Below are 16985 nucleotides of genomic sequence, written 5' to 3'. Positions count from 1 at the left end.
TCATGGTTGGAACGTGAACTACCTTTTGTAAATGTAGGTAAATTTTCATATTTTACGCGTGTGCATTTTTCAAAACGAAGGATATAATTTAGCATCGGAATGCGGAAGCGGAAGAAAAACGTTCCATGCGTTCTCATACAAACTTTTTTATAAGTTTTGTACATATTATTTTATTAAAAGACAATTAAAGTCCGATTTTCCGTTGAATAGTTTTTTATAAGTTAATTCTTATAAGCGAGCAAAAAGCAGTGTATTTTTTTAATGCGTTTACCATTAGTCTTCTGGTTAATAAAATATATATTTTTAACAGACTTTAAAAAATAATTCCGGATATCTATATTCGCGATTTTCTCAAAAACTACTGATTCGATTTCATTGGTATTTTCGTTATTTAAAAGCTATTTTCCAAGAAAGGTTTTGGTATAATATTCATTAAAAATTTTTAACTGGTTATATAGCTTCATCAATATCACATTCAAAATTCAAATGCCTATTCGCTATTCTTTATTCTTCAGTCCGTAGGTACAAATATATGCGCGCTTTTGTACGAACACGTATCCCTACGTCTGTGCCATGTTTATACGACGAAATGTCTTTCATTCTCTCTGTGTGTGTATAAGTACGTGCGTGTTTGAGTGTATGTGCCTCTCTGTGTATGTGTGTCTCCGTGTATGTGTCTTTGTTTTTGTTACGTATCATAGGGTCTAGATGTTTTACAAAACTTATACGGGTTGGGGAGATCCCGGAGTCCTCTACGCAGCGCTGAGGACGGCCACCGGGGGGGTTTTAGTGCGGTAAGAGTCCTACATAACCCTGTGTCGCTCCCAAGGCATCGGGTACCTTTTGAAGGTTTTCCCCTCGTCAACAAAAAAAAAAAAAGGGTCTAGATGTTTTGGACCCCGTATGTCGGACTTGGCCTGGTAGCGACCTGTACCGACTGCCTTCGTTCTGCCTTCGTTGTTCCCCGTGGGATCACCGTTAAGTATTTCTTCACGGGGGAAGGTCTTAGCTGACGTATGTATGTATGTATGTATGTATGTATGTATGTATGTATGTGTGTGTGTGTGTATGTATGTGTGTGTATTTGTGTGTGCGCGTGCGTGTGTTTGAGTGTGTGCGTGCGTGTGTTTGTGCGCGCGCGTGTGTGTGTGTGTGTGCACTAACCTCTGCGCGAGCGCGAGCTTGAGCCTGTCGTTCTCGTAGCGCAGCTGCTGCTCGGCGCTGTCGCCCACGTCGGGCGGCGCCACCGCCGCGGCCAGCGGCCCGCGCGGAGCCCTGCCCACTGTCGCGTAACCACCCTGGAGGAGACACATTAAGGTCAGTGTTTCTTAAAGGACAAGGGTTCGGGCCGGCACCTACCAGTTTTCTAATGTTAGCAGGCCCGAATTTCTCCCCTCCTCTTGGAATAGGTGAGAAAAGATAAATTTCTTAAGACTTTTAGTTCTTAAGACGCTTTGTATACTCACAACCCACACTGGAATTTCCTGGCGTGAATGCCACACATGGAGAAATACACAAGCAAACAGACCCGGAATAGAAATCATCTTTATATATCTAATATCTGGTCGGGGATTTCTGCCTATTGAAATCTCAAAATTAGCAGGACCTTTCTTTTCAATTTTTTTCAAACAGGTTTTAAAAAAAATCTTTCTTTTTATTAAAGCGGCAAGATAATTTGCTTACTAGTGATATATTTCAAGACAAAAACTGTGCTAAACAATCCATTATTACGATAAAGTTATGAAGCTCTGATCTTATAAAAGTAATGAAATATAACAAGTATTATTTTGTACCTGAAGTGTGGAAGAAACCGAATGGGCGCGTTGGTGCACCATCATCTCATCGTTCTCTGGTTTAGGCTGAAACAAAAGCACAGTTGAAACTCATTGATATTAACGAGCGAACAATAAGCGCTATTGACGGCTGTTACATACATATTCAAATTTAACATAAGAGTCTATTAATTACATTAGATGTTTTACTCTCAATTTAACCCTTCAGTATCCTTTAATCAAATTTTAGAAGATTTTTACCACCTTTCCGCTAGAAATTGATATAAATCGTAAAATTTATCTACTCTCATTCTCACATCTTTCTAATATCTTTTTTTCTATATTTTACGTTTTACAATTCTTACCGTACCATACCGCCAACGCAACTTCTTGGAACATTTCTATTTATTGTCATTTTTATATCTTTCCAACTTTTTTCTTTTATTTTTCTATATTTTTCGTTTTACATTTCTTACCATGCCGTACCACCTCCGTAACTCCTTGAAACGTTTCTAGCTCCTGTCGTTCTCATGTTTTTTTATTATATTTTACACACTTACCTGTGCCAACAATATGGGAAACTGGGGACACTTGATCCTTTTGTTTTTTGACCACTATTTGGTAAATATTGATCCGATTTTAGATATATTGGTACTGAAATACGTGGAATTTCATTGGCTATACTATTATACTATTATAAATTTTGTAACCAGCCCACGAAAACTTCGTATAGGGAATGATATCATGTGTCCCATATATATGTCTGACTTGATCCCCCCCTCTGGAACACTTGATCCTAAGGGAAATAAGTCTCCTATATTTTCATATGATACCAAAATGAAAAAAAAATGGTTTCAATTGATTTGTCATTGTTTTATTTGCTTAGTAGGTAAAGTAGAAACAACAACAACAACATATCCACTGTTTTGATAAATCATATGTACGAGTATCTATGTTTTCAGCTAACATTACTTAATGTTCCTATTATCACAGAATCTTATGGTAGATATTTTTTTTCTTGCACCTTCTATTGTTTTATATACTCTAGGCATATTAAATCCTAAAAATATTAAAAAATAAACATTAGTAGACGCTTGATCCGGTGGGATCATATCTCCCATAAGAAAGTGTACCATGTGTACCCTAGCTATACTGTGGTTATAAAAATATATTGTAAAAAAATCTATTACTATTAACACTATTCTATAAAGCAGACGTTAAAAAACATAGATAATGAATAGTTTAAAAGTGATACTTACCCAAAATAAGTTTACTAACCAATTATTTAATCAAAATGAAAACTTACGAAAAAGATTTTCTTGCGACATGAAACACACAATCATCCGCCATCTGCTTGAATATCAAATTGGACAAGAGTACCGACTTTAGAAAGTTATAACGTATCATAAACAACCAATGTTGTCACACTAACCACATATAGTGTTCACAGAAGCTCTGTAAATCCAGTGTACCTAGTATCCAGTAAGGATCAAGTGTCCCCAGTTTCCCCTATTCTAATATGTTTTTATCTATCTCTCGTATATGCACTCACCTGTACGGGCGCAGGCGCGGGCAGAGCGTCGTCGGCGGCGGTGGCGCGCGCGGCGAGCAGCGGGCTGGCGGTCGCGCTCGCCACCGGCGTGGCCGCGCCCGACCCGTTCGCCGCGCCCTTCGCCGCGCCGCACTGCTGCGCCTGTATCGCCTCCTTCACCTCTTGGAACTTTTCTATGAACTGCCGACAAAGGGAAGCCTTAGGAGTGATAAAACGTGAAATTGTTTGAAGAAACTTTTACGTTATATAAAGTGTATTCGTTCTCGTGGTATGAAAAAGATTTTTATTTTGTTAAAATGCCGCTACAAAAATAGACACAACAGCTTCATAAATTGGAAACAATTTTATATCAAAGAATTTGAAAACTAATTTTAATTTTGGTCGCTATAAAGGAATCGATTTTATTAAACGTCACGATAAGTAAGTGCTTATTGTCTTTGTGGCGTGTAAAATATATATGATGCGCCGCTACCCCTGAGGACCAAGCTGGAACGCCTCGTGAAAGTATAAAATTGAAGGGTCTGATAAGGGGGGATCAGGACTCAGCTTTTACATACACAGATACACAGCTTAACGGCTGTTATTAGGCTGAAGTAGGTGTGGCGGTGACGCCGCCGGAATCGAACCACAAAGGGTTCTACCACTTTTAAGTCTAACCAGCCTTTGGCTACTATTACTTGAGCAATAGTTGCGTAGGCAACAATTTTGATCCTTAATCTATTGGAATCGCCAAGCAATTTTGACAGTCGCGTCGGTCGCTAAAGCTAAAAGTTGCTCAAGCGATAGTAGCGCCATTTTCCGTCGATCACAACTTAACATATATAACCAATTGTGTACTACACGACAATAACAACTATACTATAACATAGAAAGTTTATATGGAAATGAAATATAGTACCCACCTTCCCCAATTCACTCTCGCTAGCAAAGCCTAGCCCGTACACCGTGTTCGCTCTCACATCGCTCCACTGTCCGAACTTCTGGGAGGTTTTGGTAAACGTCATGTTCGCCGTTATGGTACTGTTGATCACCGCCTGCGAACAAAACAGATTATGTGTAGAGATTTTTGGGATTTTTGAGGAGGGATCCCTCGAGGCCCGAAAACCCTGCGCCATGCGGCGAAGTCACACCGCGGCATAGGACGACCATTTGTTGTAGTTGTTGTTGCAGAGATTTTTTATATAATATAGGAGCTGCCTTATGGTTGAAACTCGGCCTCTCAGCCGAGGGGTCCGAGGTTTAAATCCCTGGCACTTCTGAAATTCTAATAAAAAATTATTGAAATATATGTTGGTTTAGTACATATTTCTGAAGTCGGCGCTCATATTGGACACGCTGTTTACGCCGTTATCCAACAAAATATATTGAGTATTTTTACCCGACTGCCAAGGAAGGGTTATGTTTTTCGCGCGTATCTTGTATGTTTGTCTTTCTTTATTTGATCGGATCTAACAAACGGCTGGATGAATTTCGACAGTTAAGTTGTCATTATATACGTCTCAATGACCCGAGTGTCCTTAGATAGGTATAAGAAAAAAATAAATAAAATGGCGGATTTTTGGCGCGAAATAGTAACACGTTTAAAAAAAAAAGTTAACCGAACCTATCGAATAGGGTATCAAATGAAAGTAAATTAAACGGAGATTATGAAAACATATTTGTATACATATAAAACAGCAAGGTGACTGACTGACTGACTAACTAAATGACTTTTTCATTTTTTAGAAATCAAAGTACAGCCAAAACCGCTCAACTTAGAGTTCTGAAATTTTGCACAAAGGTTTGCTATATAGCTTAAATAAGTACTAAGAAAGGCCTTTTGGAAATTATACCCCTAAGAGGGTAAAATAGGGGAAAACAATTTTTCTGAAATTCTTTAATTTTGTAGCAACTGCTACAAAATTTTGTATTTGGCTTTCTGGATAGGAACAAGGACACACCTATTTATCCCCATCCAAAAAATTAACCCCGTAGAGCGTAAAATAAGGGTTAAAAGTTCATTTAAACAATCGTCAATTTTGAAGCAAACACTATGAAATTTTGTATTTGGCTTGTTGGATAAAAATAATGAAATTCTAACCATTATGAGGTAAAATAATGACCGGAACTTTGAATTACTGAAGTTATATACTTTATGGAGCCTAAATGGTGGATTGTTTTTGCGAAATAGTAACACGTTTTAAAAAAAGTTAACCAAACTTATCGAGTAGGATATCAAAATAAATGAAGCGACTTAAAAGAGATTACACATACATTTTATTATATATACATATATATAACTCATCGAGATGACTGTCTGACTAAATGAGTTGGTGTGTTGCTGTGATAAAGATCAACGCAAAGGGAAACCGCAGAACTTGAGAGTGCTGGATTTTTACTCATAGGTTCTTTATATAGCGTAAATGCTATACGAGGATAAATAAAATAGGATAATATTGGTTGAACATCTTTTGATTTTGAAGCAGATACCTACTATGAAACTTTGTATTTGGCTTTCTGCATAAAAATAATAAAAGACCTATTTCACCGTTTTTGGTAATTCTACTTCAGCTTTTATAGTGCAGTCGGGTTTTTTGATTTTTTTAATTATTTACTTTGTAGTGACATAGAAATCGGTTGTATTTTTTGTAAAAATTGTTTTGATAAACAAATGACAATTAATCTGCGATTATGCGTTACAATGGTAACTCGGTAGTAAAATCAATTATATTGGTAAAGACCGCGAGTTCTAAGCTGAGCTTTGCATTAGTGTGAGTGAACACAAAAGTAGAGTCAGATAAAAAACTTTCAAAAATAAATTTTATTATTTTTAGTTCGGTACATAGTTGAAGAGGTATTCTTGTTTAAAAAAATATATAGTAAAAAATGTTTTTACAATATGCGATGAAATTAATTAAAATAACATTGTAGTATTTAAACCCACCATTTTGTTACATAGTAGATTTTTATAATAAAAGTTTAGATTTTCTATAATAAAAGCTTATCGCGAAAATTTTCACGCAAGTCTAGATAGAATTAGAACTAAGTCTGTGATTTGAAAATTGTACAATGTAGAAAAATGGTGGATTTAACTATTACAAAGTATTTTTTAATTTTTAGTCTGTCTTCACATTTTTATAAGATTCAATTTCGTGAATTGCACCTAGTATTAACGTTTCATTTTTAGTTAATTAAAAAAAATATATGTGTTATTTTAAATTACATTTCAACAAAAAATAAAATAATATTTTAAATTATTCGCCACATTCACGTTTATGTATACCGGATACTATTTTACTTAAACATCGAACACAAAAACAAAATATTAAAAATTAAACATATCTGCTACCAGTACAAGAAGTGAAGAAGATGAACGATTGCCAAAAAGCAGTATAAACCGGTTTAAATCAATTAAACGACGTAATCTGACTTCACACCTACACTATCCATGTGCACTCACACAAATGCAAAACTCAGCTTAGACCTTGCGGACTATACTTTTCCGTATTCTGTAACACATTATATTCTTCCTTTTTTACCAAAGTCCATCAGCTGTCAGGTCAATGTAAGCGCCATTAGAAATCCAAACGCCAACTGAACGGAACCGCACTTCCGCATAACACATGAATGCGTATTGCAATATGTTTAATTTTTTTTTTTTATATGTTTGAGCCTACCGATAAAGCAGACGTGCTACCTGATGGAAAGTAGGCAACGTCGCCTATGAACATTTGCAACACCAGAGGAGTCGCCAATGCATCGCCGGCTTTGAAGGAGAGCTCTTTTTGCAACTTTTTTGAAGAGCCCCATGTCATAGCGCTCTGGGAATACCTCAGGAGGAAGTTCATTCCACATCTTGCACGTTCGTGGCAAGAATGTCCGTGCAAACCGAACTGTGGAGGACCGCCACGGGTCCAGTTGGTGTGGATGGAACTTCATCCTTCGGTGAGTGGTGCGATGGAGGAATGGTGACGTAGGCATCAGGTCAAATAGTTCCTCATAATAATATATTGCTACGTAATGCTCGCCTTTTAGGTACGTCCCACTGATGGACATGGGTATATCCACTACAGAAGGCGATCTGGAGCAGGCATACGTTATAGCAGTGCTTCTAGTTTGAAGAGTAAAGGAGATAGGCTTATCCGAGGTGATTCAGTTTAGTCTCTAATCCTATCTGAGGTTGATTATGTATGTTCACGGGTGGCACTGGCCACTAGACGTCAGATAGACTGCATTCTCGTTTGCTATCTACTTATATTTTTACCTACTACCATTAAAAATAAAAATAAAAAATTATCAAAATCCACCAAACCGTTTGGGCTTCAGGGCGTGCTAAAGAACGAAACATAGTACGTACAATATTACCTTCCGCAATCAAACAAAAACCAAAACATCATACCACTTTAAACAAACAACACTATTGTTTAGCTGTAAGACAAGTAGACAATAATGATTGTTATCATTAAACATCTCGTTAAACCATTCCCTGGGGACATTTGAAATTTAAGATCGCCCGATCTTTATCGTAAGATAGCAGTCGGAAATCCGCTACGGGAATTGAGATTTAAGATTGCTTTATTTGTTACGTGATACTAACTGTAGTACAATCGTGCTCCCGGAATGGTTTTTCAATTTTACGTTGTATCCCTAAATAATTATAAAGTAAATCGTTTTTACGCTTTAGGTAAACTGTTTGCACCGCAAAGAAAATTTGTAAAAACAATTGCATCCCGAAATTGAATCGTAAGACTTATCCTATCTTGGGTTGATTACAGATGTCCATGGGCGGCAGTAGCCACTTATCATCAGGTTAAAGTAAATCTTTTTCACGCTTTATAAGGTGAACTGTTTTCACCACAAAGAAAATTTCGAAGAGCCGCCCCAAATTGAATTATCGACAACTTCTATAAGTTTTTGTTGTATAATCAAAAATAACGAAGTAAGTTACAAAAAAGCTTGATCTTTTTGTGTTACTAACTTCGTTTTTGAACAAAGTTTATTTAAAAAAATGAAGCAATTTTAAAGAAAATTGACGTCAGAGCATTTTGAATTGCTCTTTTCCAAGAGAGCGGCTGAAAAGTTACGACACCTCAAACTTGGTTTTATCTTCAAACTAACCCTCTCTTGACGTATAAAAATTTAATTGCATCCCCAGATTTTTACACCCTAAGAACCAAAAATTGTAACATTTTATTAGTCTAGCATTCTTAATAATTATCATAACATTACAGTCCCACTTCAACGCAAAAAAAAAATAATAAAATCATCCTGTATATGAACTAACTAAGATAATATACAACCCTACTGCGTCATATATAATCTTAGGAAGCCTTTGGTATCCTCTCAGCTATTCCCTAGTGAAACGGTGTCTACTTCAATATACTAGTAAATATATTCTACGTGTAGTTTCATCTGAAACTAGCCGTGACTTGAATAATGATTTTATGTATACAGCATGTTACTAATATTATAAAATGTATAAATAAGTGCGTCTGTTTGTGTTCCAGTTTTACGGGTTAACTAATTTTCATGTTTGGCAGATCTTTTTTTATGTAATATAGGAGTAGACAAGCATACAGTCCAACTGACGGACATCTGTAATTAGCTCCAGGTAAGGTTAGATATTCCTACCTGAGGTCGGCTACAAATGCGCCGCTACCCCTTTAGAATAAAGCTGGAACGCCTCGAAAAGGTATGTCTCCCATACCACACCCTTCAAACCAGAACACAGCAGCGCTTAACACTGCTGTTAACCCGGCGAGCATGACCCAGGGTATTTCATACCCGGGTATACTTAAAAAGTTATGTATTTTTTAAAATATTCGTGTGGCCACACTCGTGCGCTCAGTACCTGCGGGCTAGGGTTTGCAGGAGGGGACAGTGGCGTGATCGCAGTGTTGCGCCGGACATCGGCTGAGTAATTCGTGAGCAAACCTGTCACGGGTATGTAATACCCCACGTCATTTTTTAAGTATTTTTTTATGTAATTAATTTTTATTGTTCTTTTATTACTTTTGTTATTATTTATGATTTTACATTACAAGTTTATATCATTTTAATTTTATATTTTAGTAGCAACTTTTTTTTTTATTTTATTTTTAGTTCCTGGTCGAAATGGATCGTGAAAGACAAGAAGAATGGATTGGATGGTGCTATGTTAGAGGAGGCTGCAACTGATTCTTCAGATGACTCCAGTTCGGAAGGAGAAACTGATCAATGTAGTGAACACGCGGTGAATTCTGGCACGGAACAAGAGGGCGATGACCCCGGTGACGTTTCGTCTAACATTAGACAAAAAGATGCTGTAACTAATAAACCACAAAGCGATCCCGAGGATGAATTACCCTTGTCTCTTCTCAGTGCAAGAGTATCAGCTTCTCGGCATGTACGTGGGCCTTTCTATATATCCAAAGATGGTTCAAAGTGGTACAAGAATTTTCAGCGTCCAAATGTGAGGGTTAGGTCAGAAAATATCATAACCGAGCATGAATAAAGACATTGGAATAAAGAGAACAGAATTTATTCGTAATTTGGGTTTATCAATGATATACGAACAACTTCGTACAAGAAAATCGAAAAAAAAAATCCCAGCTACATTCACCAGCGAATCCTAAAACGGCTGGGCGAGCTCTCACCCAAACATGTAAATGTACCAGGGCGATATGTGAGATGCCAGGATTGTCCATCCAAGAAGGATAGGAAAACCAAACACTCATGCAGCGCTTGTGGTAAGCCCATATGTATGGAGCATGCAAAATTGACATGTGAAAATTGTGCTGATCTAAACGATAGTGCCTAAATTGATTTTTCTAATTAAAAAATATATTTTTAATTCTTCTTAGAAGAGTATCTCATTTTTCTTATGTTTTAAGTCAATTTACACTCCAAAGAGTAATGTTTTTAGTTGAAAATTTAATTTTAATAAACCTTTAAATTTTTTTAACCATAATTACATAGTGTAAGAAAAAAACTAAAAATAAAATATTATTTCATGATTATAAACTTTCTTTCATTTCTTTTTCACCTCATGCTCGCCGGGTTAATGGGCACAAGCAGATGTGCGGTAATGTCGAACCACAAAGGGTTGTACCACCTTGTTCTTCATTCACACATGTATCGACCATGAATATCAGAATTTTCCTTTTACTCTCGTATATTCCGTTATATATAACATCACGAGCGAAATTAATGAACTTATCGAGAAAATTCGAGTCGTAATATCGCATTAAATCGCAGTCCTACGACGCAATAATCAACCCGACGTTGAAATCAATACCGCCCCCACAGAGAAACAATAATAGAAAGTGAAAAGTTGTGATTCAATTCGTATAAATTAAAACACCATAATTAAACCATCGTTTAACAGACTCCTGCAACCCTTAAATCTGGTAGTCGTAGTAGCACATTTAGCAACATTATCTATAGCAATACATCGTCGTCGTAAACCTATTACAGTCCCACTGTTCGTCACGGGTCTCCTCTCAGAAAGAGAATGTTTTAGGGCATAGTGCACTGTGCTACTCAAAAGCGAATTGGTAGACTTTACACACCTTTGAGAACTATTTAAAGATCTTCCAATCGTTTAGGCTTCCTTATAATGTTTTCCTTCGCCATTACAGCAAGTGATGATTATATTCTTTTTTATAATACGCAAATCAGAGGTGCCTAAAATTCGAACTGGGCCCCTCGACTGAGAGGCCACGTTTCAACCTATCACTGCCCATATAGGTATACAATACCACATACCTTAGTCCCCTCAACGCTGATGATCCTGTACAGATTCCTGGAGGAGTCGTAGAAGAACGACACGGACACCGCCGCCGAGCTGGCCGACATCCACGAGCGCTTAGTCTTCGGATCTATGTGGAACACGTGCGCTTTGCACGTAAAGATCGGCTGCTCTCTGTTGGAAAACAAAATTAGGTTAGGTTAGGTTAGGTTAGCCGTTAGCTTAGCTTAGGTACTAGTAATTATTATAAAACAACATTTTTTATAATATAGGAGTAGGAGACGAGCATGCAGTCCACTTGATGGTAAGTGTCTACTGCCGCCCATGGACATCTGTAATCAACCCCAGATAGGATCGATATTCCTACCTGAGCTCGGCCAAAGATGCGCCGCTACTCCTGAGGTCTAAGCTAGAGCGCCTCGGTAAAGTATGTCTCCCTTACCACACCCTTTAAACCACGAACCTGACTAATTAAAAATAATTTAAAATAAAGGAATTAACATACAAGATGCACTCGAAAAACATAACCCTTCCTTGGCTGTCGGGTATAAAGGGAAGGTAACGTAGTGAATACTACAATTTAGACGAATCCAACGATACCTCATATGTTAAAATTCGTGGATGTTCGTACACGTTCTGCGATCAGAGATCAAACGTGGGCGGGATGTGGCATTCGATTGCTGCATCCAGATTTCTAAAAGTAGGTAAAGTATCGATCGCCGATACTGAAAATAGCATGTCTGCTAGAGCCAATATAGTAGTAGCAGACAAGCATATAGTCCACTTGAAGGTAAGTGACCTCTGATGCCCATGAACACCATAATCAACGCTATATAGTATTGGAGTCCTACTTGTGATCGGTCACAGGTGCATAACTATCCCTAAAGACTAAAACTCGCAAAAAATTATCAATTTTAAATATTTTTTCCTATCACAGCTTGAAATTTGAAAACTTACGTAGGCAAAAGTTATCAAACTTCGAATTTTGCTAGGTAAAAATTGGACAGATTCAAAATTTATTACTGACGTAAATTGAAACATCTCATATAAGTGTCTCCTTTACCAAACCCATCAAACCAAAACAGAGCTCGATACTGCTGTACAACACAAATAAGTGTCAGTAAACCACAAAACGTTCTACCATCTTCAAATATACTATTACAGTAAAATAATAATAAATATACAGAGCCGATGTGTAAATGAATTCTCCATTTGTCAAAGCCATTGCTGTGTGGGAAAACTAATTGTATACACCACAATAGTCGGTGTGGCGTCTGAGTATGTATCAAATAACCATTGTTAATACTGTCACTACATCACAAAAAATCGTTATTGTATGTTCCTTTTATTTTACAGCACAATACAGTTTACACCAACGCAGTATTTGTGTCATAGGTTTAAAAAAACTGAAGTATTCAATGCAACCTTAATTTGAGAGTGTTTTAGCCTCATAAAGGCTAGAAATTATTATTAAATACAAAACAAGACTGCTTAAAAATATAGCCAATATCATTCCCGCGAATAATTCGAAAACACCTCATTTTTTCAAATCCATCATACCTTTTGGGCTGCTGGGCGTGAGTGTGAAAGAATGAGACATACAACATATGTACGGTGAAAAAGTCGGGAAAAAGTAGGTAGGGAAAATAGGCTGACAAAAAGATGAGGTGATTTAATACTTAGAAGTAGCAACGCGTCCATGATCGGCGTAAAGTATTTTTTTTTATAATATAGGAGTAGTAGACGAGCATGCAGTCCATCTGATGGTAAGTGGCTACTGCCGCCCATGGACATCTGTAATCAACCCCAGGTAGGTTTAGATATTCCTACCTGAGATCGGCCACAGATGCGCCGCTACCCCTGAGGACTAAGCTGGAACGCCTCGGAAAAGTCTGTCTCCCTTACCAGACCCTTCAAAACTGAACACAGCAGCGCCTTACACTGCTGTTATTAGGCAGAAATAGGTGTGGCGGTGGTGCCGCCGGAGTCGATCCACAAAAGTTACTTAATAATTAAGTCTTAATTGAAGGTGGTCAATTAAGTAAAGCCCCTGTTTTATATGGAGTTGGTTGGAGATGTCTGATGACCATAGGTGACAGTAGCGACTAGTGAGGCTACTTCAGTCTTGTACAAAAACACAATTTAATTTACATTACAAAACTTCCAACCATTTCATCAACACTTATAACACAAAAAGCATAATTTAATTCTTATTATCCATTTATCAAGTTAAAAAAACAAGTAAATTCGCTAAAATATAGTACATCTAAGTAACCAATATTCTAATAATAATTGTCTTACTTAACATCGGTTTTAAGATCCATTACAACACAATAGTTTTCGCACACAACTCAATCGAAACTGGACTATTACAACACATACAACATTGCGAATAAAATGTATCAATGTTACCGAAACTCTCAGACCAAATAAGTTCATATTATCTGGTATTAAAGGTCATAGTTGCACGTTCAATCGAAATTTAGGGCACTTGATAAACCAATCAATAATATGACAGCCGCGTGAGAAACTTATGAAGGAATTTTTTGATAAGATTATGGCAACAAATTGCATTATTCACTTTTGGGACTATGTACTATCTTATATACTACTAGCTTACCCCACAAACGTTGTGTTGCCATATAAAGAAAAAATGTTAAGGGTGAACAACCCTTATCACTTAGGGATATGAAAAATAGATAGTAGGCGATTCTCAGACCTACTTAATATGCATATAAAATTTGGTGAAAATTGGTAGAGCCGTTTCAGAGGAGTATGGTAACTAACATTGTGACACGAGAATTTTATATCAAAGATTATGCAATTATTCTTATCTTTTTGATTTCAAAAATATTTTATCATAATAGCAGCAGTATCTAGTGCTGTTTTGTTTGGATTTGAAAGGTATGGGAGAGATTTATGTGAGGCATTTCAACTTAGTCCTCAGGGTGAAGCAAGGTATCTGTCACCAATTGCAAACAGATGTCTAATTCTTATTTCGGGTTGATTACAGATATCTAAGAACAGCAGAATTCACTTACCATCAGGTGAATTACATGGTCAGTATTTTACTCTGCTCACAATCATCCTTACATCTATAATAATAAATACAAGACAGGATCGGAGATCTATACAAGATTATGTTATGGTGGCAGTTGTATTGACATTCAAAAAGTACCTATTTTGAATGAAGAAATTTGATTTGATTTACTACTACGAGAGGACTGTTTTGAAATGCAACATAAAAGTATCTCTCCTTTACCACACCCTCTAAACAGAACACAGCATCACCACAACATGCAATATAACCAGTATTTTTTTTATAATATAGAGGAAGCTAAGTATGCCCATGTAGTCCACCTGATGGGAAGTGGCTGCCATCAATGGACATCTGTGATTACAGAAAAAATTCTGACCTGAAGTCAGGTGTTTCTACCCCCTGAGGACTAAAATTGGAACACCTTGGATGTATGTCTCTCTTACCACACCCTTCAAAATGGAACACAGCAGCACTTACCACTGCTGTTATTTGGCAGAAACAGATTTAACAGTTGTACCCCCAAAGAGTTCAATCACCTTCCAAACCCAGTGTAGTATAAGCAAAAATACATATTACAATGCTAAATGATCCAATGCCACGCTTACTCTCATTTATAGTCCATGCAAAAATGCTAGTCCACTCTGAATATAGAAATGAATAGTGTTACCATAACAAATTGTATGACTACACCTGCTCGCAACAACTACAGAGCAGACTAACAGTGTGGTGCTGACTATAATAACCGTGAATTATTTGATACTACTATGATGTAACATTAAATTGGATCAAAATCCAATTGAAGGCGAAATGAATCAAATGCTTTTTTTCTCAAGTGCATGATATTTGCGCTTATGTCAATGGTATTGTAAAGATGCAAATGTAAAAACTATTGCATACGTTTGAACAAACATTGGTAAATTGGTACACAATGCATGGCAGACTTGTTGGCGTAACTTCAAACCATAACTCATTAAGGTCAATGCTAAAACAATTTACAGGTATACAACCTTACTGTATGGTGTAAGTCAATTTCTAACTAGAATTTTATTTACACTTGCCATCAGTTATATTAAAAAATAAATTATGAGGTCATAAGGGACAAGCTGCGCAGTAGTGTACTCTCACAATAAGAAGGTTCGGGTTCAATCCTATGACAAGACAAACAACTTATTGGTGAATGAAGACTCCCGTTTTAGTTCTATCTAATCCATTTATATCCACGACAAGCGCAAAGATGAATCCTAACAGCATGTTGAGTATAAAAACCATTGGTTATTTATTTCACCGATAATCCATTACTGACCTAATGCAGACCTGATTGTTGTTAAACTGACTACTAACTTTGACTAGCAGTACTGGAATTTAGACAAAATACAGCAGTATTAAAAATATTCATTGAAAATGTTATTTGTAATTAAGTGTAAAACTATGTGATGAATCTACTCAAAATTTGTACATGTGTCCATTACCAAAACAAGGCATTCTTATAACATGACGACCCGCGTGGCGGAGCGGTCACCATGCCGGTCTGACGCGCAGAGGGTCCCGGGTTTGATCCCCAGCCAGACAAATTTCTAAATGAAGAATTTAGATTTCTGTTTCTGGGTCTGGGTGTTTTTGTATTTGTCTATGTGTGTGTCCATAGCACCCACGATACAGGGAATCCTAGTGTGGGGCTGTGAGTGTAGAAAGCGTTTTTTTTTAAATTATAAGTGACTGTAGATGAAGAAACTGTTCATATGAATTAAGTTTCAATGTTCATTCATGGGATGTATAGTCCTCTTTAGTGTGTTGCTTTGAAGGGTGTGGTAATGTACCTTAGCCCTCCAGAAATGACAACCCTACCACACTAGGAATAATTAAGATATGTTGTATAGGAGTCCTATACAACTTGATACTTACAACAGATTTTCTGATGCAAATAACATTTTATACCAGATATTACATGCATATTTCGTATTCAATGGTGCATAAAAATCGTTTCAAATATCAAAACATTTTTTTATTAAAAAGTATGAAAATTTAAAGTACGTAAATAAATACGAAATCATTTTCCATCTTTCAATCGAGTGTAATGAGCGCAATTACAGTAACTAGAGCTTCAACCCTTACAGACTAAAAGATCGCTCAAGTATGAACAAAAGCTTTATATATAGCAGGTCAGCCCGTCCCTTGACGACCTTAGAGGGCAAAAGCACTCGATCGAGTGCAATCAATGATCACCCGATAACTCGAACGAACCGAGCGTAAAATGTTTTTACTATCATTTTATTTTTGTAATAAAAGATTATTAAATTTTAGAATGCAACAAATAGAAATCACAATTTCCGAAAATAGGAACGTCTTCCCAGTTTCCACAGAAAAACACCTAAAATTATCCCTTCGCATGGGTAAAGTGCATCCACCACCCCTCCCTAAAATACCCAGGCATTGGCGAAACTCGATTTCCAGTTTTCGACACTTTCTCCCCAATTAACATAAGTATTTTATGCCGAATCAAATAAAATATAATCCAGGGAATTAAACTCACCCCATGGTTTCTTTTCCTGCTGTCATTTAAACACAATAATTTCTAAAATACCTCACTTCATAATTCCCAATTTTTCTACACAACTGTCATGCGGCGGGAGCGCCATAAACTAAAGCAATTTTTTAATTTTGTTAACATGCGACGGTTATGACATCTGCGGCTTCCATAAACAACAAAGTTAAACAATTATCTTTTTTTAATAAAAAATAATAAAGAACTACGTATTGAATACCATTAAATTTGCTGTGTTCAAAAAAAATAGAAAGTGGAATATAATTTTGTTCTTTTTAAATACTTAAGAAAAAATTCTAAATGGCGACATCTGTGAAATAGTGTAGTAACTTCTATTATAGCTACTTGACACGAGATGGCGCTGGAAACGT

The 16985-nt window shown here is 36.7% G+C and overlaps 1 protein-coding gene across 1 annotated transcript in view; it reads right to left on the bottom strand.

The window, feature by feature from the left end:
* The window catches only part of homer (protein), a 56273-nt gene extending 39575 nt beyond the window's left edge, over window positions 1–16698 (bottom strand). The window contains exons 1-6 of the mRNA XM_073090077.1: window positions 16603–16698; window positions 11050–11206; window positions 4227–4358; window positions 3325–3504; window positions 1794–1859; window positions 1165–1298 (exon numbers count right to left, since the gene is read on the bottom strand). Of these exons, the coding sequence (XP_072946178.1) occupies window positions 1165–1298; window positions 1794–1859; window positions 3325–3504; window positions 4227–4358; window positions 11050–11206; window positions 16603–16628 (695 nt within the window). The 5' untranslated portion in view covers window positions 16629–16698. The remainder of the gene's footprint in view (window positions 1–1164; window positions 1299–1793; window positions 1860–3324; window positions 3505–4226; window positions 4359–11049; window positions 11207–16602) is intronic.
* Between the last annotated feature and the right edge of the window lie 287 nt (window positions 16699–16985).

This window comes from Epargyreus clarus, unplaced genomic scaffold (genome assembly GCF_041222505.1).
Source record: "Epargyreus clarus isolate Ecla_fem2 unplaced genomic scaffold, WU_Ecla_fem_2.2 ptg000032l, whole genome shotgun sequence".
In the NCBI taxonomy this organism is placed as follows: domain Eukaryota; kingdom Metazoa; phylum Arthropoda; class Insecta; order Lepidoptera; family Hesperiidae; genus Epargyreus; species Epargyreus clarus.
Note: the sequence above shows the minus strand (reverse complement) of the source record. Positions and strands in the feature narration are given on the sequence as shown.